Raw genomic sequence first — 24,389 nt, 5'->3', positions numbered from 1 at the left:
TCATCGGCGGCACAGCCCGGGGGTGCTCCAGTGTCAGGACGGGGAAGTTCCCCGGCTTTCCTGTCAGGTACGTCTGTGCTTTGAAGCCAGTCCATAAACATGCTGCTCTCTCAGTCCCAACCAACACAGAGAACAGGGGAACTCTGAGTTCTGGCTTCAGGGAGCAGCCGGACTGCCCAGGGATGCTGACAGCAGTGCCAGGTCCACCCCAGCACCGGGGACTGCTGCCCTGCCCGCTCTCCAGCTGCCTGACCCCTGGGCTTCTGCTGTGGGTTCCACAGGCAGCTTCCTCTCCCCATTGGTCCTAGGTCAGAGGCCTTCTAGAAAGCTCTTGAGTGTTCCACACCTGGGTCATGGCCCCAGTGGCACCGGGCACTCGATCCTTGTCCGTGTGACAGTTGGCCCTCTTCACCACAGAGCTATGTGCCTGCGGATGTCAGAGCCCCCCACAAGCAAATGAACAAAGGCTGCCAGGGCTTAGGGGAAGTTGGCTGCGAGGTTTGGCCCACAGGGGCCAGCAGCTACTCGTGAGGAACCGGTGAGCGCTCGGCTGCCCAGGGATGCCCACTCAGTGCCACTCTGGCCTGCATGGTCCCCTCCTGTCAGGGACACAGCTGCTGTGCTGGGAGAAGCCACTTCCGGGACCAGCAGGCCAGATCTGCCAACAACACTGGGTCAGGAGAAGCCCCCTTTAGCGGAGTGTGATGGCCGTCCCTCCCCAGTGTGGGCAGTGCCTGCCAGGGGCACGGAGCCCCCTCGGGGATGATGTGCTGGAGGCTTGTCCACACACACGGCCTGGCTGCTTTGCCCAATGCCCTGAGGGGTGCGGGCGCCTACCTTGGGGGGCTTGTCCTTGCCGCTGCCGCCGGAGCTGAGCGAGCGCGAGTGCTGCTCTCGGTGCTCCTCCACCTCGGCTTTGAGGTGCTCGATGTGCACCAGGTAGGCCTGCTCCTGCGCCTCCCGCGTGCTCAGCTTCAGCTCCAGCGCCGCCTTCTCCTTCTCCAGCAGGTACAGCTGCGCCTTGAGCTCGGCCATCTCCTCCTGCGGGGCGGGACACGGCGTGCCTGAGGCGTGAGGGACGAGGGACACACGCGGCGGGCACACGCGGCTGCCCCCCACGGCTAGGACTGCTGTGTGGACGCGGCCACGAGCCCTGTCCTCCATCAACACACAGAGGTGAGCAGACGGGCTCCCCCTGAGAAGAGCTCCAGCACGAACACACACTGGCCTGGCTGCAGCTCACTCTCGGGCACACGGGCTGAACTGCCCCTGCCCAAGGCCGCAGTCTCCCACGTGTGAAGGGACGAGGCCCTTGGATCCCACCCAGCTGCTCTGCTCCTTCTGAGGGCCGGAGCCAAGCAACGGAACCGGATCCTCCCTGGGGGACTTGTAAGGGTGTCTGCTAGAGGCCTGGTGGGTGCCTTCCAAGGAGAAGGAGATATAGCCGGGACGCCGCTCTCAGGGCCGGGAGCCAGTCCGCCTCCCCCAGCCTCTGCTGAGCACGTATGCCGCTCAAGTGCTTGGGTTAAGTAGCTCACTGACGCTCCTGCCCCAGGTGGCTGTCAGCACCATCTGTCCATGTGGGACAGATCCACCGCCCCAGACCACGGAGTCAGGTGTGGGGCTGCTCTCGGTTGCCCAGGCTGCTTCCCTGCCCGAGGGCCCATGGGGGATTCGACCCTCGCCCGTGCTGACCGGCCCAGCTCCCGGGTGACCTGCATGACTTCGCCTCAGAAAGACAACTCCTAGTGAGTGGACTTTTCAACGCCGCTGGCCTGGCCACCCAAGGAGACCCTCCCCGAGAAATGAACCACAGGCCAGGGGGAACCGTGAGCAGGCCAGACCTGGGGCGGCTGTCTTCCCCTCCAAGGTGGACAGATGGCCAGGCTCAAGTCATGTCCCCCCCATAGTGGGCGTGTAAGTTAGTGGGCAAAACCCCTGCTCCCTGAAATGGCAGGGTGGAAGGTGTGCCTGTACCCAGGCCTCTTCTGCCATCAGAAGGCAGGTTCTCCAAGGTCCTGGGAGCACAGCAAGCTGACCTGAGGGGGTCACTTCTAGGACAAACTCAGGGCAGTTAGGACAGAAAGGAAGGGGTGTCCCTAGGTGCCAGAGAGGCAGAGAGCCTGCTGGGCACAGGGTCGGGGGAAGGCAGCAGAGTGGGTGGCAGTCACCGATGCCTCCGCAGACCTTGAGACCCGCTGTCCATGCAAGGGAAGGCTGTGGGCTTAGGAGGCAGAACTGAGGCCCCTCTGTGGACAGGGGTCTCCCAACACTGCCCAGAACAAGGGTCCACACTACTTCGGAGGTGTGCAAGGAAACCCGTCATCTGGGCTCTGGGTGGGAAGCCACAGAGAAACCAGTCACTTGTGGCCTGTGTGTGTAAGCGGCCAGAATCTGATGCCAAGAACTCAACAAAACTTAGTCCTAGGGCTTTTACATCCACAGGGGCCACGCAGTGCCACCCCGCAGGACACACGTGACACAGGACCCCAGGGGGCAGAGGTGCACGAAGGTGGACAAAAGTCCATCCCCACCTGACGACACCGGAGGAGCGACACAGCAGGTACGGCAGGTGCAGCGAGCACGGAGCACCGTGCAGCGGTGAAGAGCCACAAGACGACGATCCAGAGGCGCATTAAAGAGTGAAGGGACAGGGCAGGGCGGGGCACGGTCAGGAGATGCACTGAGGGAACCAGGCGAGACCTCACTGAAGCCACTCACAAGCCAGCAGTTACATCCCAAACAAGATGGCCACACCCATGTGACCTGCTGGCTCGCAGATTTGGGGTGCGTGGGGACATACTTAGGACAAGGTCCCCTGGTGGACCCTCCACAAGCTTGCAGGATGGGCACAGCCAACAATGGATACGCACTTGGTTTACAAGTGGCAGAGGACACAGTGGGGCCTGGTGTGATGGCTCAGTGGCTAAATCATTACCTTGCACACACTGGGATCATATAAGTACCGGTTTGTGTTTTGGTTGCCCCACAAGCAGCTCCCTGCTGGTGGCCTGGGAAAGCAGTTGAGGACGGCCCAAAGCCTTGGGACCTTGCACCCGCGTGGGAGACCTGGGAGAAGCTCCTGGCTTTGGACTGGCTCAGTTCCAGCTGCTGAGGCCACTTGGGGAGTGAACCAGCTGACAGATCTTTCTGTCTCTCCTTCTCTGAAAATTTGCCTTTCCAATAAAAATAAATTTTGGAAAAAAAAAAAAAACAGCGGGGATAGGAGAGAGGAGATACCAAGGCTCTCACAGGCACATGCAGAGATGCCTTCCCTGGCCGAGCGACACCGAGTCCCAGCACATGCTCCCCGCAAAGCAAGCACCTGGTGTGCAACGAATACCGGCCGGGCAGCATCTTGGTCAGCCCAGAGAGAGGACCCCCGCTGGGCACTGTTGTGGCCAGCCTGTGGGCAGGGAGAGGGGCTCCCAGCCATGGCAGCCACCGAGGGCAGAGCACTGAGCAGGTGGCCTGGCAGGAGTACTGTCCCCACAGACGACCGAGTGGATCCCAGCGGGTGAGCACCTGCCTGCATGTGCTACACCTGCCCAGATCCTGCGTCAGTTGCAGCTTCTGTGCTGGAAGCGCATGCACCTGCTGCCCTGGCCAGGGCTGGGCAAGCCAGGCCTCGACTCTGGGACAGCAGTCTGGTAAAAGCAGCTAGGAGGTATGGCTGCTACCTGCTATCCCCTTTCCCCTCTCCAGTGCCTAAGCTGAGCCCCATGTCGGCCCAGCCTGGGAGGAGACGCTGCAGGTTCCCGACCCTGAGAGCTGGGGTCAGTGTGGTCCCACAGGCCAGGGCACCTGCACTTGGGAGTGACCACTCTGACCCACCTGGATCCCTCATAAGGGGAGCACTGTGCCCTCGCCCCTGGAGGGCGTCACCTGACTGGCATGCTGGTGTGCTCCTTGCGGCAGTTTCTCCAAGCTTTGGGGGAATCTGATCTAAGCAAGAGGGTTAAACCCCTAGCCAAAGTGGCACTCAAGTCCCTCCAGCACGCCAGGCCTCTACCCCCGGTGCAGGCCTGTACTCACGGCCCCACCAGGTGCTTCGGTGGGTGGGGGGGCCTGCCCAGCACCGCCAGTGGCCTTGCCCATATCCGCTGCACCCACACAGGGCTGGCTTCAGCAGGGCAAGCCTCGCAGTCAGGGGTCATGGCAGGTGGACTCTGTGCCGTAGAGGTCTGCTCTGGGGACCTCCTCTGGGACAGTCCACCCCAAGGATCCCAACACAGGAAGCCACGCCTGCCTGCACCCGGCTCTCCTGGGTGCGGGTGGGGGCGCCGCCTCGGGCAGCCTCTCGGACCCCGGCCCCACCTACCTTCATGGCCATGAGTTCCTGCATGAGCACGGCGTTCTCCAGGTCCAGCCGCTGGCTGTCACCCCGCGGCTTGACGTCGCAGCTCAGGGGGTCGATGTGGACGCTCTCCAGTTCCAGCATGGTCAGCTTGACAGCGGCCCGCTCGTTCCGCAGCTGCTGGATGTAGTCCTTGAGCCTCTGCTCGTCCTCCTTGGTGAACTCCGTGTCGCAGCTGCTGGCCGTGGAGCTGGTTGTGCTGTGGGATGGAGAGACGCTGCCCGTGTCCACGCTGTCCCCGCGATCCTCCCCTCGCCCCTCTGTCCGGCGCGGCTCCCACGGCAGCCAGAAGAGCCTTCTCACGGTTCAGGACACCAAGCACTTTGTTAACAACAGAAGCTTCTACTTCTGCCACGATCGGAACCCAAATCGGCTTTCCAAGCAAGTCCCTCCCCAGAAGCATGTGCAGCTGTTTCACACAGCAGGGTGGCCAGCCGCGCACCCTGGAAGGCGGCAGGCAGGTCACCATGACGACGGACAGGGTGGAGGTAATAAATAACAACAGTGTGTGTGGAAGAGGTGGGCACAGGGCAGGGCTTGGCACAAGGATGTGAGGGGACACGGAGGCTGAACTGAGTGCCAGGTAGGTGTGGGCCATAGCAATGCATGCACACACACACACACACACACACACACACACACACACACACACACACACACACACACACACACAGTGGGAGGAGCCCCTGGAGTGCAGCGCGGAGTGGGGGGCCTTGAAGAGCCTCCTGGGTCCTCCCTGGGACACACACATACACACCCACACACCCACACAGTGGGAGGAGGCCCCGGGGTGGAGCGCGGAGTGGGGGGGCCTGAGGAACCTTCTGGGGTGCAGGGCAGTGGGGGGGTGTGAGGAGCCTCCTGGGTCCTCCCTGATACCTCCCCTGGTCCCGCTGCCCACTCAGATGCTATGCACTGCTAACCTTAGCTGCTTGCATCTGGTACCAAGGACACACAGGTGGGTGTAAGAGGAGACAGCAACCTTGAAATTGGGGTGCCTGGGCCTCCCTGTGGGCCTCCCTGGGCAGCCTCACTGCGTGCTGACCGTGCAGAGGCTGTCGGCCTGTGATGCACACATCAGAACCCAGGGCCACGGGGAGCAAACCACCCTGGAAGGCAGGACAGCCATGGCCTGGAGAGGAATCAGCCTACCCCAGCAGCAGCTGCAGGTTGGCTGCCCTGATAGTCAGACCTGAAGCGGCCAGCAGGTGGTGCAGCGACCTTGGGTTTGGCTGTTGGGAGACACACAGGGCTGTCTGTCCTGAAGCCTGGGGGAGCAGCAGGAAGGTCAGGGGCTAGCACATCCTGCAGCTCGCCTCCCCTCCGGGCAGGAGACCCCTCCCCACAGTCTGGACGTGACCAGATGCACCTGCACGCTCAGAGTGCATGAGATCGTTTCCCGGGAAGGGAGAGACGAGGCAGAGTGGAGCCCCTCCCCTCATCCGGTGTTCCTGTGGGGAGACATCAGTCCAGGGCCTGGCTGAGCTTTGTGTCAGAGAAGATGGGACGGCTGCATTTCCCTGGGGCTGCCCTGGTTCCCTCTACCAGTGCAGGACAGGAACCAGCAGCTTAGCCCAGTGTTCAGCAGCGCCTCTCCCAGGGTGGCAATGCCCCGGTGCCCGGCCAAGCACCCACGTGACTACTGTGAGACTGGAGACCATGGGTCAAGGAGCCCCCTCACCTGGGAAGCTGTGTCCAGCCATTGACACCTTGAGAACAGAGCGAAGTGTTCTGCCTGCAGCTCACCTGCTCTCCTTGGGTCCCAGCCTGTCCTAAGCCAGCTGCATAAGCAGACCAGCCAGCTCCTTATGCCACACGTGTGTAGGTACAGGCGCCCACACAACAGTGCAACAATACAGCCACATCCCCACAGGGACAGGTGACAGGTGCCCGCCAACAGAATGCCGACCTCCAGGTACACACAGCGCCACACCAGGGGCGACGGGAACACAGTGGCACAGCTTGGGGTACATTATCTCACATTGGTTCCGTCCCCAGGCAGAATCCTAATCCCAAGGGTCACCTCATCCTCTGAGCATCTCATAGTACCTGCAGATTTCATGTCCTTATCTATAAAACAGCAGCTGTTCCCCAACACTGTGTTAAGGCATAAACGAGGAAAAACGCCATGTTTGGCACGGTGACCGTCCAAGGTCAGCACTAAATAACTACACTACTCAGCAGCATCCCAGGCGGCTGCTATGGCGGTGAGGCCACAGCCCCGGGAAACCTCGTCCTCAGAGACCCACATTCAGGAAACAGAATGTCTTGGGAGTGCACGAACACCAGGAAGGGGCCTGCGGCTGGGTCAGTGCTGAATTCCATCTAGAGGCACATCTGAGTGGCTGGACGAGGTGTCAGAGAGGGGCTGTGTGGACACCACGAGGAAGGGTGGCCCTGAGGCAGAGGGTCAGCAAGGAGGACACTGTGAATGGATCTCCAACATGATGCTAGAGGACTCAGGAGCTTAGCGACAAGGACATACGCAGGACAGCTGGCAGCCACGCCGAGACGAGTTCTGAAGCTAATGACCGCTCTTTGGATGCGCTTTCCTGACACGCAAGCACGCACAGCTCTTCCTCAGTAAGCGCAGGCTGCTGGTGCTGCCGGCCCGGGCCCGTCCCGACTGGTCGCCGCTTGGACCCACTCACCCTCTTAACGCTTGTGACTCCACTACCCTCAAACCTTCTTCCTGTTCCAGGGAAATGATGTCCTAGAGCTGCCCAGAGGGCAAGGATGGGCCTCTTCCAGACCTCCGCCACCCTCGGCTGCAACCCAGTGTGAACTGCCAGCAGGGGCATCTGTTCTCACCGGCTCCCCACACGACACTGAAATAAAAGGCACGTGGGTCCAGCCTTCCAGGCACTCAGTGCCCTGGCCCGTCCTGTCTTGGCCACAGGCCCTTCTGCGGAGTCAGACCACCAAACGAGCCGGATCATAAAGTCTGACTCAAAGGTGGGTCTCGACAAGAAGTTCTATCTCTGGTCTTTCCTTCAAAGTAAGTAATCTTAAAGAGAAAGAAAGGAAAAGAAACAAATACTCGCCCCACTGTCAGCTAACAGCTGTCTTCTGAAGTCTGTGTCTGGGGCAGGTGCTGTGGCCAGCATCCTCTACAGGCATGTCAGCTTCAGTCCCTGCGTTGCCACTTTGCACTTCCACCCAGCTTCCCAGGACTGTTCCTGGGAGCAAACAGACCGTGGCCCACCTGGGCTCTGCACCCTGCTCCGCCATGGCCTGCTGCGTGTGGAGAGGGAATCAGCAGATGGAAGATCTATCACCTTTCAACACGCTGCCACCTCCAGCACACATTCCTGCCTCCACGTGGCCACAGCCGAGTCCCTCAGCCCCTTCCTGCTGACGTGCGACCTGGCCAGTGAACGTTACCCAGTGACTTCAGGATTCCACTCTGAAGACAACAGCCTGTGTTCTTAAAAAATGGAACAGCAATGCATGTGGCCGCCTGCCAGCAGCAACGGTGGCAACTGAAGACTGGCTATCACTGCAGCCCCTGGACAGCTCAAACGCTCTGCTGCGTCACCCCAACACCAGGAGCTGCCCGAGACTGGAGCAAGAGCCCTCCAGCTCTGTGACCAAAATTCCCTAAGGCAGCTGGGGTGGGGCGAGCAACAAGGACTGATAGGGTCACAGAAACCCCCAGCTTGGTGGCTTTTCTTTCTTTTCATAAATCTGACATGAGGGATATCAGAAGCGCGAGACTCAGTAAGTGCGTGAGATGACGCTAAGGAGGCGGGCCTGACAGCCCACGTGTGACACACTTGCTCCAGCCAGGCAGGCTCCGTGTGGGGCTCGGATGTGGTTCCGAGGGTAGGGTGAGCAAGCCAGGGGGAGTCAGAGCTGGGGTCCCTGCACTTGGGTGGAGGATGCACCTGAGACTGCGATGAGCTCACAGCCCGCACTCTTCGTCTCAATGCACAGAAGACAAAGCAGTGGAATATCCTGAACCCCCAAATCTCAAAACCTCCCGAACACCAGCAAGTCGCCACGGTGGAAATGCCTGACCACACATGGCCCAGCACGCAGGCTTCGTGCAAGGTCTGTATGAAGCAACTTTGTTTATACCTGGGTCCTGTCCACAGACATCATCTAATTTCTAAGTGCAAATACTACAAAACCAAGAAATCCCCAACATGAAACACTGCTGGTCCTTTGCCTCCCAGAGAAAGGACACTCAATTCACTCAAGCCCAACTTCTCTAAGAAAATGGTCTCCAAACCTCATACATCAAAATCATTTTTTTTACAAGTATTCAAGACCAAGATCTCCAAATTCACGTGATTCGTCACCAAAAAAAAAAAATTCTTTGGGGGTAGGAGGTGTGCAGCCCCGTTCCCGCACTCTCCCGCTCGCCCGGCAGGCGGGACCGCCCTGTCTACACCAGAGGAAGAGCAAGCTTCACACTTCCGGAGAAGTTTGAGGGCATCTACTTTCTGTACTAAACTCGAAGAATCTGGTTTTCAGGAGAGAGTTATAATCCCTGTTTCCTAAGAAGACCAGTGCCGGAGTCCAGAGGAAACGAGAGCCTTGTGTGTGCCCTCGCGCCCGGCCAGCGCAGGAGTGGCTGCTCTCCTGGGGCCACACACACAGCGGCGGGTGGAGGCAGGCGATCGGGCCTTGCCCGAGGGACAGAGGCATGGAAATGAGACGCTGTCAGGGAGATCCTACCCGCCTTCCTGCCGGCCTGGCCGCTTGATCCGCAAACAGCCGACGCACGGGAACGCTGTGGGGCCCAAGCGCAGAGCCTGCTGCTGGAGTTCTGGGGTTCAGCACAGGCTCCCCCACAGGCACACAGCCCTGAGCAAACCACCTACCCACCTGAGTCGAGATTTTCTCACCTGGAGCAGGCTCATTTAGCCTTCCTTGTTTCTCCTGCTTTGGCAACCAGCTAAGAAAACAAGAAGCCAGAATCTAGACCAGGGCTGGGGACCTGCAGCCTGGAGCCCGAGAAACTGCAGGCAGACTCAAAATTCAATAAACTTCCCATGGACTGTACTGACAGGTGTGCAAGGCCTGCCAGTGACGTCATAAACACCCGAGCAACCTTGACATCCCGGAGAACACTAACTACCTAGAGGCGTTTAGGACTCTGCTGGCCAGAACGAGAAGACAGCGAGGACAGACGCCGCCTCCATCCAGCGCAACCCAGCTGCCTCAGCTGGGCACGGCTTCCCGCTCGCCTTTGTCAGTGCCCACAAGAGCTTCCGAGATTCAGACACAGACCCCAGCCTCTGGGTGCTAAGCAAGCGTTTGTTGAGCTGGTGCATGAGTGTGGCTTCACTCTCCAAAGGACAGGAGACATGAGAAGCAGCTCAGTCTATGGGAAAGGACAGACCCACCAAGGGGGCAGAGCCAAGCTAGGGTGGGCTGTGTTGCCAATGCTCGGGGACCACGGGCAGCGAGTAGGCCTCGCCCATCCCGGATGGTGCCCCGTCCGCGCCACCTCTACGGCAAAGCGCCCATCCCTCTGGGCTGTGTCCCACACCAGCTGCTCGCCACGCCTCACTCAGGCTCATCCTTTCTGTAGACAGGTGTGTCAGGGAGCGAGGCGGCGTTACCTGGTGTGGCTGTTGGAGGAAAGGCTCTCCCAGGGCTGCACGCTGCAGCCCGCCACGGCGAAGGCTCCGCCGCAGCTGCCGTCCAGCTTCATGAGCAGGGCCTTGGCGGCGTTCTCGGCCGTCTTGCGGCCGTCATGGGCACGCTTCAGCATCTGGGTGACGTTCTCCTCCCCGGACTGGTCGCCTGCATGTCAGAAAAGCCGATGCGTTAAGCCCTGCGGTGGCACAGGGCAGCTGGTAGTGTGCACCGATTCCTGGCTGCTCGGGCGGGGTGGCCAGCCGGCACGGCTGTGTGCCCGCTTGGCCTGCAGAGGCTGGCGCTGGGATGACATCTCCCAGCCCCAGCTCCACTGCTCTTACAGACCACGTGAGCTGGGCACAGCGCAGTATTCCAGTGGGTCAACTCCTCATCTGACACGTGCGGGAATCCCTTAGGGGTGCTGGTTCATGTCTTGGCTGCCCCACTTCCATCCAGCTCCCTGCCTGTGGCCTGGGAAAGCAGCAGAGGACGGCCGAAAGCCTTGGGACCTGCACCCGCCTGGGAGACCCAGAATAAGTCCCTGGCTTCTGGCTTCAGATCGGCTCAGCTCCAGTCATTGCAGCTACTTAGGGAGTGAACCAGCACATGGAAGATCTTTATCTCTGCCTCTCCTCTCTGTAAATCTGCCTGATTAAAAAAAAAAAAAATGTGAGCTAACACTGCCTCCTCGCACCGGCTCCTGCTCAGCCCATTCTCCCATGCATACTTAAACTATGTACGTTGTACCAACACAGACCCTGAGCCTTCTCAGAGCTTGATAGTGGTGGGGACGCAGCTCCCCTGGGGGCCACAGTGCTGCCGAGCATGGGAGCCCGGGTAGCTCACACTGTGTGTGCTCAAGGCTGTTCAGAAATGCAAAACTACGCAGACACTCAAAGCCCTGCCGGCCGTCGGGGAGCGGGGTAGTGGTGATGGCAGGGAAAGGGCCGGGCAGGCAGTGAACCCCTCCGTGCGACACAATGGCGGATGCGCACACGCCGCTCAGCGCGAGGCCAGCGACAGCGCAGACCGAAAGTGCAGCCTTCGGCGCCTGTTCGGCTCCCACCAGGAACTGCCCCAGGAGACACAGGCTCTGTAAAAGCCTTCCAGGACAGAACAGGTTAAACCATCTGATACCAACTGCAAAAAGGAGGGCTGATTTCTCCCCCTTAATTGATCATTTATATTTTTAAAAGCGCTGACAGCAGGCCAGGGTCATTTTAGGGGCTGTTTCAGATGAGGAGTGCAGTTTTACGGTCCAGTTAAAGGGTTCCGACAAATGAGGTTTCTAATGGAAACGCTGGCAGAGGTTCCACTCTGGCACTGGGAAGGTAATACTATTAAAAAAGAAACAGAAAACCCTGGAGGACTGGGTGGCCACCCATAGCAGAGGGCCTGCCCCTGTGGGGAGCCCGGAGAGCGAGCCGGACACCGACACCCCCCGTGCCCCCCAGTCCTGTGAGCTGCGAAACCAAGCAGAAATACATGTCAAAGTTCCGGCCCAAGGTGCCCCAGGCATAGGGTGGTGCCGGCCAGGACGGGGGTGCCCTGGGACGGTGCTGGCAGGGGTGGTGCCGGCCAGGACGGGGGTGCCCTGGGACGGTGCTGGCAGGGGTGGTGCCGGCCAGGACGGGGTGTGCCCTGGGATGGTGCTGGCAGGGGTGGTGCCGGCCAGGACAGGGTGTGCCCTGGGACGGTGCTGGCAGGGGTGGTGCCGGCCAGGACGGGGTACACCCTGGGACAGTGCTGGCAGGTAGCATGGTCCAGGGCAGCTCAGGCTCCCTAAACAGCTCAAGCTGCCACAGTGGGTCACCATCTGCACTTGGCCTGGGGACCACCCAGTCACTCTGGCTTTCTGGTTTCTTGTCCTGGCTTCTGCAGAAAAGCTGCTGCTGGCAAGTGGGGGTGCAGCCGCATCACCGAGGGGGCACTCTCGTCCCTCAGTCTGTCCTCTCCAGCCCTGGACCTGCTGCTGCCCCCACAGCCTGTTTTGAATTAAAGCACCCTTCCACTTACTCAAAGCTGAGGGACACAGGCGGGTAAGTCCCGTCAGCCATGTGTGTTGGGGCTCACAGGGTGAGCATCCGCTTACTCAGAGCAGAGGGACAGAGGCGGGCTGAGGACATGCTTGGATGAGAGCAGTGAGGGGCGGCAAGGGTCCAGCCCTGGGCAGCGGGCAGCACGAGGGCAAGCAGTGGCAGTGGGTCCACTCAGGATCATGACCGCCTCCCACTCTAGGGGACCCAGGAGAGGATGTCTCTGAGGCCCCTTTGTTTCCACCTTGTCTGGAATTCTGTTTCCACTTCAGTGCTTGTTGCAGCAACAGCAAATCACCTCAGCCATGAGGGAAAATGAAAAGCACGTTGGGCAAGTGTGTCTCGTGCTGCTGCGGGATCAGCAGGGCCTGGCACGAGGGAGGCAGGCCAGAAGGACTGATGGGCAGACGGGGCACTCACCGGGGGAGGAGCCCACGCCGGCCGCTCGGAACTGGCCCAGGATCAGGCTCTGCTCACTCTCGGCCAGCGCCAGCAGGAGCTCGTAAGCTTCGATGCACTGCTCACTGAAACACAAGCGCAGGGTGGGGTCTCAAGGGCAGGGTCAAAGCCGGTGCTGCTCCTGGGACAGGTGGCCTTGGCCTTGCTGTCCACCAGTATAGGTGGGAGGCCACCCAGGATACCCCCGCCCCGGGCAAAGGGAGTGCCCCGATCTGCTGTGCCTTCCAACCGACTGAGTTCTAGAAAAGTACAGGTGCAGAGAGGGCTCTGCCCCTTGGAGGACTGGCTAGAAAAGACCCCACTGTTGGCCCTCATGCCACTGTGCCAAGCTTGGTGCCAGGCCTGATCTGCTTCATTAAAGAATGGGGCAGACGTGTAGCAATATAGAACACCACTACCTGCAATGCTGGTGTCTCATATGGTGCTGGTTCAAGTCCCGAGACCCCACTCAGGCTCCCTGCCGATGACCTGGGATGGCCCAAGGGATTTGGCGCCTGCTACTCAACGTGGGAGACCTGAAAGAAGCTCCTATCTCCCAGCTTCAGCCTGGCCCAGTGCTGGCCACGTGGCACTGAGACTGATCCAGCACACAGAACAACTCTCTCAAATAAATGAGTAAATCTTAAGAAAAGGATGTGACAGAAGGGGAGAGAGAAAAACATCTTTCATTCACTGATTCCCCAAATAGCTGCAAAGAGCCAGAGCTGCGCTAGGCCCAAGTCAGAAGCTCAGAGCTTCATCCAGTCTCCCGTGGGGTGAAGGGACCCACGTGCTTGGGCCATCGTCCGCTGCTTTCCCAGGAGCAGGGAGGGAGGCTAGAGCGAGGGAAGCAGCCAGGACATGAACTAACACCCAGAGACTCTCCAACATGGGAGATCCAAGCGGAGCTCCTGTCCTGGCTGGTTGCAAGCATTTGAGGAGTGAATCAACAGATGGAAGAAATCCCTGGTCCTCTAACTCTCTTAGATAAATGAGTAATTTTTAAAAATGGCATAACAGGTTAAAAAAAAAAGACAAACTGAACAAACAGAATGCATTCTATTTACAACATAAATTAAGTATAAAAATATAATTAAGCACCAGAAACAGCACATGAATATGGAACATGAAATTGGTATTTTGAATTGCACTACTTAAATAACACTGTAGTTGAATATGCCAGCAGAAAAATGCCTGCTCACTGACGTCAGACTCAGGGCCTGTGTTCTCCAACTGCTCCAGCAATCCTGATTAATTTTAGTACATGTTATGCCAGTATTTGTCTTCTAAAAACGGGTTTCTGTTTGGACACGGGAGGTCAGGTAGGGATGCATTTCTGAACAACCTCGGTGGCTAACGGGCCCGGGCACTGTGCTCCCCACGCCTGCCTGCGGTCTACCTGTACTGCAGGGCCAGCCTCAGCGCCGTGGCGTTGGACTCGTATTTTCCCACCAGCATACTCATCCGCTCAGCGTTGCTCTTGCACTCCTCCAGGGTTATTGTCAGAAGGTCGTTTTGAGATTTGAGGTGCTCAATGCGGCTGCAAAAGAAGAAGCATGTTTGTGGTCAGAACGTGTCAGGACAGACTTATCAGGTGTTCTAACAAATGAAGATGACAAAAGCAGACTCACTTCTAAGTACTCAGTAAATTCCATGCGAATCAGAAAGGAAAGCAAGCCCCCGGCTGTTCCCCCTGATGTGTGCTGTGCTCGGGGTACAGCAAGGGAGAGAGAGCTGTGAGCCCTTGGCCTCGCCAGAGCCCTGTCAGATGCACCAAGTCCCACTGCAGGGTAACAGAGGCTGCGCCCAGAGCAATGGTGCGACAGCTAGATCACCTTGCCAGCACCAGGATCCCATACGGGCGCCAGTTTGTGTTTCGACTGCTCTGCTTCCCATCTAACTTCCTGCGTGCGGCCTGGGAAAGCAGTAGAGGATGACCCAAAGCCTTGGGACCCTGAACCTGTGTGGGAGACCTGGAAGAATCTCCTGGCTCCTGGCTTTGGATCGGCTTAGTTCTGACTCAGTCAACTGGGGAGTGAACCTGCAGATGGAAGATCTTTCTGCTTCTCCTCTCCATAAATCTGATCTGCCTTTCCAACAGAACTCAATAAATCTTTTTCAGACACGTCTTTATTTGAAAGTTAGTGTGACAGAGAGGGCGAGGTTGAGACTCCACCTGCTGGTTCACCCCAACAGCAGGAGCTGGGCCAGGCCACAGACAGGAGCCAGGAGCTCCTCTGGGTCCCCCAGGTGGGTGGGCATGTACCTGGGCTCCCTCCCAGCATGTCAGCAGGAAGCTGCACAGGAAGCAGAGTGGCTGGGACTTTGGCCAGCACTGAGGTGGTGTGTGGGCATCCTAAGCCACAGCTTAACCAACCGGCTGCACTTCCACGCCTGCCCAGCCCTGGCTAGAGCAGCCTCCCACTGGCGCTTCTTCTCAGATGAAGAGGAGGCACCGAAGGCAAGGTCCTTTGCCCGAGATCTGAACCAGGCAGTGTGTGTGGGCAGATTCTGCACTCTGAAACCACTCCTGGGGAGAAGCACCAGGTGGGCCGGCAGGTGTGTGTGTGGGGGGGGCTCAGGATACACCCTGGGGGTGGGGGTCCTCAGGATATGTGCCCAGTGACACGCACCAGCAGCTAACTCCTGGGAGCACAAGTCCCGGGAATGTGTACATTTTGCAGGGTTCAGAATTGCATACGCAGCGCAGTTAGAAAACAACACAAACGTGGCCCTGCAGCTTCTGCACTTTCGATCCCGAGACATGAATGCCCACCACGAGGGGGCCTGCATTTCCCACAGAACATGCTCTCTTGTTGTGCTGTGACCACAGTCCTAACGGCACTCCGGAGGCATACTGGGGGCTTGGAAGCACCTGCCTGGAGTCGGCTCTTTGACACACCTCCTGGAGCAGCATATGAGACACTTGCCAAGTGGAGGGCATCAGATGGGTCTAGAACTAGGACCACTGTGTGCCAGGCTCGGGCAGCCCAAGGTCCACTCATGGGCAGGGGTGACAGGGCTCTCTGGCCCTGGTCTGGTGGTCCTGACATGGACACTGTCCCACTCCCGCACACTTGCCAGCCTGCTCCAGAGCACGTCCAGGTCCTGTTTGGCCACCCTCCTTCCCCTCGCTGGGCTTCGGAAGGCTCTGTTGCTTTCCATCGTGCTCAGAGACAGTTTCTCTTCTGTCTGAGAGGCTGGTGTTCCTGCAGGCCTCGGCCCTGCCTCTGCTGGCCTGTGGTGACGTCACTCAGGCCCGACTTGAACAGGTGCTTGTGTTTCCACAGCCTGGCACCTTCCAGCTCAGGCCTCTGCTGCCTGCCAGCCCCACAGAGCCGGCTGCTCCTCTGGCATTTCCACTGGGCCACACTGCCACCTGGGCTTTAGGACCCCCAAAGGGCACTCCTGGTTTGTCCCACACCCTGGCCACCTTTTCTTGCCATCTCAGTAAATGCCACCCGCTCTGCTGAGGGGGTCCCCCTGATGGCTGTTTGGGAGCCTTCTCTTACTATTTTTCAGTTTATCTTACGACACTTTTGTATGTCAAGAAGTCTAGTACAGAACAGTTGTTGGACACAGACTCGCTAAAGCAGAAAATGTCCCTTCATTGTGGGGTGGCCTGAGGTGATCCCGGGGGCGAAGGTGCCATTTTTGAGGGTGATCCCTCCAGCTGTGAGACAGGTCATTAGGCACCTGTATCAGGCTGCAGAGAGAGGTTCCAGCTATAGTCACGACCACAGGGGAACGACGGAAGTGAGGCCAAAGGGCAGGGCTGGACGTGCCCTACAGCTAGTCGGTGCCTCTGCACTCAGGGCATGCCAACCGACATACCCTCGTAACAGACGGAGTACCTACTCCAGACAGCACTCGGTGGCTGACCGCGAGAGCCTTCCGTCAATGCCAGCACCCAGTCACCGCAAATGCCACTCTCCCAGGCACACAAAACTGAGCAGAAGGGCGCCCAGCACCCCCAAATCCAGTAGCTTGCTCATTCCCAGAACCAGCAGGAAGGAAGGAGTTCCTTATAAAACAGGCCCCTCGGTAGCATCTGACTTCAGCCCACTGCCAAGGGCACATCTGGCTCCCAGGCAGCAAGGCCGAGCACGCCCGGCTGCCGCATGGGACCCTCGCTCCTCAGCATCTCAGATTAATAAGGAAACCATTAACGTCAAGGCTCAAAATGACCCAGATTGCCACACTGCCTTAGTTTTCAAAACTCCCTCACATGGTTTCAAATTGGGAAGGGTAAACATGCCGACTGAATTCCATTTTGCCGCACACCAGAGCAGCGGATGAGGCGGCAGCGGTGGGAGCAGGCTCCACACTCTTCCCGATTAGCTCACGGCCCCCCAGCTCCCACCGCACTCTCCCACTGAGCCGGGCGGCGGGAGGGGGCCACACCACCCGGCTGTGGCTGTAGACTGTCCTGTCACTGTGGACCCTGCTGAGTCAGAGTGGTCGCCGTGGCTTGGCCAGGGTCCTCCTGGCTTTCCAAGCCTCGTCACGGGATGACACACAACACCAGCCCTTGCCCAGAGCCCCGAGGGCAAACTTGTGTTCCCTCTGCTGTGCGGCTTCAGAGAGAAACCCCGGAACCGGCGCGCAGTCAGCGGATTCTAAAGGAGACAGGGCAGACGGTGGGGGCTCGAGGCGCATGCGCTCGGAGCACGGATTCAAGAAGAAGCCATCAGGAGAGCAGAGTCGGAGCCACAGGCCTGGCCACGCTAGCAGCGACTTGGCCAAGTTGCCTCTACTGCTCCTGAGCCCCCGGATGCTGGCCGGCTACATGCTCCCATGCAAAACGGAATGGCGAGGTCCCGGGTTTATGAATTATTTACAAAAATGGGAGTAGAGCAGCCGGGCACGAGGACTGCTCCTCAGATGCGTGTGACCACAGGGGCTGCACCCCTAGAATGCAGCCCTGGTGACTGTTCACACACCCCGACAGTCCAGACGCTAGACCCACCCCACGGTGCTGCACAAAGCAGCCGGCACTCATCTCAGGGTTCTCCTTACCTGTTTAGCCGCTCGGTCTCTACCTCAAACTCCCGGATCTTGCTTTCGGAGATGGTGGAGCCATGCGAGTAGAGCGTCTGGAAAATCTCCTGGATGTTGGAGCAGTCCTGGAGCGAATGGGCCAGGTGCTCGGCCACACTGCTGGAAACCTGTGCACACGAGCGTGAGCTGCCCTGAGGACAGGGTCACCATGGGGACATCCCCATCACTGTGGCTGCGACTCTGCCGGGCTCCTCACAGCGGTACAAGGGCGCAGCACAGGGCCCGGTGGACACGGCGTGCACCGCGGGGCACAGCACAGGGCAATGCTGGGCGCAGCACAGGGCCCGGTGGACCCATCACAGGCTCCACATTCCGGGATGTGGAGCAGTCTGGAAGCTCTCCCCACCCTGCTGCTGCAGGCTGCGGCACCCCGCACTGCACTCCGGGAGCAGGCTGTCCCTTTACTCCCACCGTTTGCCTCCAGGCTGGAATTTGAAAGCATGCAATTGTTGTTCAGGGCAAAATTCAAAATGAAGGATCCTAAACCTGCTCCTCAGGCTCTCCCCAGCACTGGCTGCCTGGTCCTGACCTTCAGCAGGCACTCCCCCAAGGGTCAGAGGCTGCCTCCCGCCCCGGGCTCACAGGCTCTGGGCCGGAGACCCGGGCAGACACGGGCCATCTCAGGTCTTCCTGACTCTCGGCCTGTGCGCAGGTGAGAGAAAGCAGATGCCTCAACCAACAATATCGTCTAAAGTACTGGGAGCTAAACCTGGTCCTTTCTTTCTTTACTTGAATGGTTTTGTGTGTGTGTGTGTGTGTGTGTGTGTGTGTGTGTGTGTATGGGGATCTCTCTCTCTTGCTTAGTAAAGGGAGAGAGATTTATTTGATCTGAAGAGGAAAGGTCCCTTTTAAGCCTTACGAAGTAATTCACCACACGGAAACTGGTGCTCGTTTTGACTTGATCCTCGGGAAGGAAGCACAGTCACAACGAGCTGGCTCACTGGGGGTGAACTCTGCCGCCCCCTGGTGTCAGAAGCCAGTCTGCGCAGCTCCTGCAGCCCAACCCCGCCGGCCCCAGGACCACTCACCCCTATGCTGCTGATCTCCGAGCCTAGGACTGGCCGGTCAGAGGAGGAGGACTCGGACCTCGTCTTCGAAAGCTTTACCCTCTCAGCAATCTTAAAAAAAAAAAAGAAAAGAAAAAAAGACCAAGAAAGTACACATCGTGTCCCAGATAGTGTTGGGGGTGGCTACAGACCAGGCTCACTTTCATCCCTATCAACTCCACAGACCAACTTTGTAAAAGGAGTTCACTCGGCCAGCTTGTCTACTGTCCCTTAGGCTGAGGGGTTCGGGTCATCAGCACGGCGGATACTGAGCTGGGTGACTGCCGAGGGGCTGCTCCACGCAGTGCACGATGTCCAGTGGCAGCCCTAGTCTCTCACCACGAGGTGCCAACGGCTGCGAACAGAGTCGCTCTCCACATGGCACACTGCGCCCTGGAGAGGCACTGCTGGCTGAAAAGCACCGCGCTAGCCTAACTAACACGTGACTGCGGAGAACGAAGCTTGCTGTGGAGACACGACTGGGGCCGCGTGGCGGTGCTGCACCACGTGGCAGGCCCTGTGTGGTGGCGGCCACCGGGTAGGGCCGCCGCTTGTAGTGGCCATGGCCTGCCCGAACTGACGTGCGGTGCACTGGCAACGTGGGGAGCTCCTGGCTCACACTCAGGGTTCCCTGCTGGGCTGCCCTCAGTCCGAGCCACCCTGCGTCCAGCAGGAAGTACAGACAACCTGGCAAAACCGGCCCCGCTCAACAGTGACGAGTCAGTCATGACATCCTTCAACAGCTGAGGAGTGCGATGTGGGATCCAGGTGCAGCCGGGACACACATGAAACACAGGGTGGCTATCTGCCCCGGGGCTCCAGGCCAGGCCTCCTGCCTGGTGGCCAGGCCCCCTGCCTGGTGGCCAGGCCCGGACAGCAGAAGTGCCCCCGTTCCCGGTCCCACCCCGTGCTCACCTTGGCAATGGGAATGTCATTGCTGCTGCTGCTAGTGCTCAGCTCCCCAGTGCTGGGGTTCACGGGCCGGCTGGCAGCTGTGAGGCGGCCAGGGCTGGAGGGGCCGGTGGCCTGCATGCTCTGCAGGCGAGTCTGAAGCTCTCGGACCTGTAGGCACAGTGGGTTTCAGATATGGTTGGCAGGTGCCCCAGCAACTGGCATCAAGTAGACATAGTCAGCCTTCCGGGCGGCTGGCGCCATCTAGTGCACATCAGAGGTCCTGCATCCCTAACTGCATCTGCCCTGGCCCCTGCTGGCTCTTCACAAGCACCAGGGTGCATTGTACCCCAAGTCATGGAAGCTCTTTATGGAGCGTCTCTTCCCAGGGCCCCAAGTGCCTGGCTCTGTGCTGGCAAGCCTACGAGAGGGAGAGATTTACTCTCCTCCTCCCGGGCCTGGGTTATGTCCTGCGTCCTAATGTTAACCCTCAATGCTGTGGGTACTGCCTCACCCCAGGACAGTGTCTTGGTAAACATAACCAAGTGAAGGCTCTAAAGCAAGGTTGAAGGCACCATGCTGGGTTTGCGATGGGCCCATATCCAGTGCCCGGTCCTTCAAGAGAGGAGAGAGACCTGAGACAGACACAGAGGTCTGGGGAAGGACGTTGTGTGACGTCATGTGAAGGCAGAGTCAGAAACTGGCACAAGTTCAACATCACCAGGAATGGCAAGAGGCAAAGGAACGTTAAGGAATATTCTCCTTTGGAGCCACGGGAGGGGGCGTGGCCTCATGGCACTGCAGTCCAGGGACACAGAAGAGTTGATTCCTTGTCAGCTTTGGACATGCTGAACTTGGGTGGGGGACCTTCAAGTGTGCAGGTAACAAGGTCTCTGTTGACCATGAGACCTAGCAGTCTAAAGGAGTTGAGGATCTTACAGGTTCAGGAATCTGGGGCAGGGTGGAGAAGTGAGCCGCAGCTGTCGGGAAGGGGCCAGCGCAGGATGGGGCGGGAGGAGAGTCTGCAAGCAGAAGGCGAGCTTGGACACCCCAAGGGGCGGACAGGCTGTCCAGGGACACCCGTCTACTGTCCTCTAGGTCTCCACTAGGCATGCTGGGAGAAATTGGGGACGTCAGATGTGAGGAGGAGGCTGAACTGGGACTGAAAAAGTCCCAACACCTTTCACAGCAGTGCAGCTCAGCTGAATGTTCATCCAACACAGTGACGCAGTAAGCACCCACTTTCTTCATGGAAGTCGTGGTGAAGAACAGAGACTCAAAGCCCTAACAGCGAAGTGTGTGCTTGGGGCATCAGCAGAAGCAGGACTCGGGCACCTTCCTGACAGGCCAAGTGGAAGGAGGACTGTTGGTGAAAGAGACCACAAAGAAAGGGAGGTGGCCAATCCTGGCCAAGCGAGCCAAGGATGAGAGTTTACAGAAAACTGAGAACCTCAACTAAACGACAGCCTCCAGTGATGTCAACGGCCCTGCCATTGAAAATGCAGAGATGCTGCCTAATAAACAATGAGCAAGAAATTCACTGCCAAGGTTAAAAAAACACAGACAGTGAAATCTGCAGGGGCCAGAACAAGAAAGGAAGACGGCCAGGTGAGAGGGCAGGTGGTGTGGTAACCGGTGAGGCAGAGCAGGACCAGGCAGTGGCTCTCAGGTCAGGCAGCCGGTGCAAGCCCAGCACCAAGTACAGACCTGTGTGTCGCCATCCGGCCGAGCAGACTGCCGGACGAGCCCACGGTGCCCATGCGCACATGTGGGCAGCCCCAAGCACAAATGGGGCAAGCTCCTGGTGTACGCGGCTCCCCAGAGGGCGATGGCGGCTGAGGGAAATGGCTTCCTCCTGTCCCCGCCCATTTACACTTCTCCCTTTCTGGCTTCATGGCCCTGACAGGGCCCGGGACCAGGCGTTCGGCTCTATCATCTGTGAAGAGGAAAGGGCTCTGGACCCTGTGCCTCGCTGTGGGGCAAACGGACACCATTTCAAACGGCACGATGCAGGGACCTGTGTCAGCTGAATCGGGGGACTCCAACTTCACTCTGCGGGCTCAAGGTTCCAGAGCAATGGACTCCTGCCTAGTGTAACACTGCAGGTGGTGTCCAGGGACCAGAGGACACACTGGCCGCCCTGTTCCCAGCCAGAATCTTCAGAACATCATGAAAATACAAAAGCGATTTGGAGGGGAGGTGGGGCAATCAGAAAGAAGCTTCAGATGAGGGGATTTACACGTTTCCTAAAAAGAGTAGAAACAGTCTCCTGAATGTGCCCAACGGAGCAGGTGCCAGGCTAGCGGTTCAGGGACTCAGATGTGCTGAGCATCCGCCGGGAGCGTGGGGAGGACACGCAGGAAGCTGTTACCAACCCTCAGTGGCAAGCACACGAAGAACAAACCGAAGAAACCCGCAGACAGGTTTGAAGTCGTGCCCAGGGACTATTTCCACACAAGTTTATGATTACAGGGAAATGGATTCTCACGCCTGCGGCCACATCAAGTTTGCTTTGCTGTAAAACTGAGGAAAGCATGGATCGTTTCTGTGGTATGGCAGGTAAGCTACACAATTTAGGCAACAAATGCAGACAACACAGGAAGGCCGAGCTTCGCCATGGCCTGATCTCCAGTGACAGCCAGGGCGGCCACCTGCCCCTTCAGACACACACATGGCAATAGCCTATTAGCAAGCCTGCCTGACCATCTCAGAACCAGCAGCCCAGGACACAAATGGCCAATCCCACTGAGGAAGTGAACAAACAGAGAACAAGTACTTACTTCCTATAGGAATTAATTGTACCTTGCAAAACCAAACCCTATTCTGTAAGTGTGGGTGAACAGGTGATATGCAACAGAGAACGCTGAGGGGACGATGCTCTCATTTAACAATGAAGTGTGTCTTCCTGCTGTTCCTTACTTACTGCTCTGTCACGCAGCCCATTTGTTGACTGACTATAGTAAAGACCTAATTTAATTAAATCTTGAACAGGGCTCACAAGACCTATGGACAGTGCTTTGTTTAACTACAGGAGACAAGCACAATCTATTGATCTGATCAGTTAAAATTTTATTGTCAGTGTGGGCAAAGAAAAACATGTGGCCCCATGCTTTTATGACAACATTGATGCGCTGTGGATTTGGACCCTCCTCGCTCCATGGCACCACAGAATCGTGTTTCCAGCTCTGCGGAAGTGATACCATGAGTACAGAGGCAGTGACAAAGGGCAGACTCGCAATGCACTGGGTGTGGGGCAGGCACGGGGTGGCAGCCAAGGCTGCACCCCACACAGCGTCTCACATCGCAGCCTGCTCTGAGGGCCTGGTTGAGTCCCAGCTCCCCATTCATGTGCACCCTGGAAGGCAGCAGGAGCTGCCAAGCACTCAGGTCCCCACACCCACAGGGGTGAGCTGGCTGCAGTCCCACGGGCCAGCGGTGGTGTGGCCCGGTCCCAGCTATCATGGGCATCTAGAAAGTGAGCCAGCAAATGGAACATGCTCTCTCTTTTTCTGTTGTTTCCTCTGACTCCGGCTTTTAAACAAAATGAAGGTGGAAAAATATGCTAGGTAGAAGGTGGTGTGCGGAAGTATTTTAACATTGGATGTGACGCCACCTCCAGTGGAGCCCGGGTGAGAAATGAGCAGGCCGAGGCGGAAGCTCCCAGGAAGGATGCCTCCTGGACTCGGCTGCGTCTCCAGCGGTCTCGGCGTTCCTGGCTGTACTCTCTTTGCTCTTATCTTTATGGCTGGGATAATGTTATTTATGTGCGGCAAAGGCTCGATGTTCCTTTATAGTTCCATGAAGCCTTCTGACGGGAGACTGGACAAGGACAGCAAGCAGTCTGAGATAAAAACTATCAAGTCACTAGCTTTAATAAACCTACCTGGGACTATTTTTGAGAATTCCTAAAAAGAAGATTATAGTACAGATCTATAGCTTAAAAAAACCATACAGGAAGAAAAAACCAAGAAAAATAGGTTAATATTAAAACCAACGTAAGGAACTGCTTAATGATTAAAACTGCAGCCGCAGTCTGTCACCAGGCTGTGTGAGAACAATCCCAGCAGCCCCGCTCACCTCCCTGGAATAATTGTAGAAATGCAACCACATGAATAAACACGGAAAATGTCCCTTTGCAATCATCTACTGTATATAAGCTGATGCCTTGCTTTTCCAAACGCACTCAGACACAACTGCCTCGAGTTGTCTGTCTGTCACTCGCCGAATCCTTGCCCACCGTCCCGGGGTCCTGTTCCTGTCGGACTGACTGCTCCTGGCCGAGCCGGTCCGTCGCAATTGGAAATCTAGTAAAATGCTATTCGATTACCTAAAAACTTCTTTGAAACCCATTCTTTGAAAAAATTGTCTAGAAATAAACAGAAATACGCCTAATATTCTCTTATTTGGAGATAAATGAGGCACAGATATAAGCCGTCCAATAGTTAACTCCGGCTTTTACCCCCCTCCCCAAGCTACTGTGAGGATTTGGAGCTTTCCCACGTGCCAAGTACTCTACACATCTCATTGAGGCTTCCTCCACTGGGAATCACATCATTTCTACTTTCTGGCAGAGTAAATGAAGGCTGAGAAAGGCCAGGTGACTGGCCAGGGGCTCTTGGTGACTTGGTAGGTCACGTTCAAAGCTACTGCACCGGGTCTAGTTCAGCACACCACGCTGCCATTTGTTGACAGTGAGCCCTGCAGCTAGCTGGAAGAGACATTGTAGTCAGGAGGTGGGAGGACAGCTTTCTCATCCTAATCTCGGGCTGACGGTGCTTCAGTAATTCCAGTTGGAAGAGGAAATTCATTCCAAGTCACAATATGTAATTACGCCCAGGACCCACGCTCCTCCATAAGCCTGCACCGTCAGAGCACACTCAGAGCAAGCCTAATTAGGGCATGCCTCCCAACAATCAGGGAGGCGGGTCAGGAATTGCCAGGTGGGGCGGCCTGGGTGCTGGGGGACTC

General features: G+C 57.8%; 1 protein-coding gene across 1 annotated transcript in view; it reads right to left on the bottom strand.

Annotated features, from left to right (window-relative positions):
* Window positions 1-24,389, bottom strand: part of MCC (MCC regulator of WNT signaling pathway) — a 177,086-nt gene that overhangs the window by 5,553 nt on the left and 147,144 nt on the right. Inside the window, exons 7-14 of the mRNA XM_040973256.1 lie at window positions 19,446-19,592; window positions 18,513-18,602; window positions 17,443-17,591; window positions 13,823-13,963; window positions 12,406-12,509; window positions 9,931-10,114; window positions 4,322-4,556; window positions 838-1,041 (exon numbers count right to left, since the gene is read on the bottom strand). Coding sequence (XP_040829190.1) covers window positions 838-1,041; window positions 4,322-4,556; window positions 9,931-10,114; window positions 12,406-12,509; window positions 13,823-13,963; window positions 17,443-17,591; window positions 18,513-18,602; window positions 19,446-19,592 — 1,254 coding nt within the window. The remainder of the gene's footprint in view (window positions 1-837; window positions 1,042-4,321; window positions 4,557-9,930; window positions 10,115-12,405; window positions 12,510-13,822; window positions 13,964-17,442; window positions 17,592-18,512; window positions 18,603-19,445; window positions 19,593-24,389) is intronic.

Source organism: Ochotona curzoniae, unplaced genomic scaffold, assembly GCF_017591425.1.
Source record: "Ochotona curzoniae isolate NIBS_2020 unplaced genomic scaffold, NIBS_Ocur_1.0 contig_1, whole genome shotgun sequence".
NCBI lineage: Eukaryota > Metazoa > Chordata > Mammalia > Lagomorpha > Ochotonidae > Ochotona > Ochotona curzoniae.
Note: the sequence above shows the minus strand (reverse complement) of the source record. Positions and strands in the feature narration are given on the sequence as shown.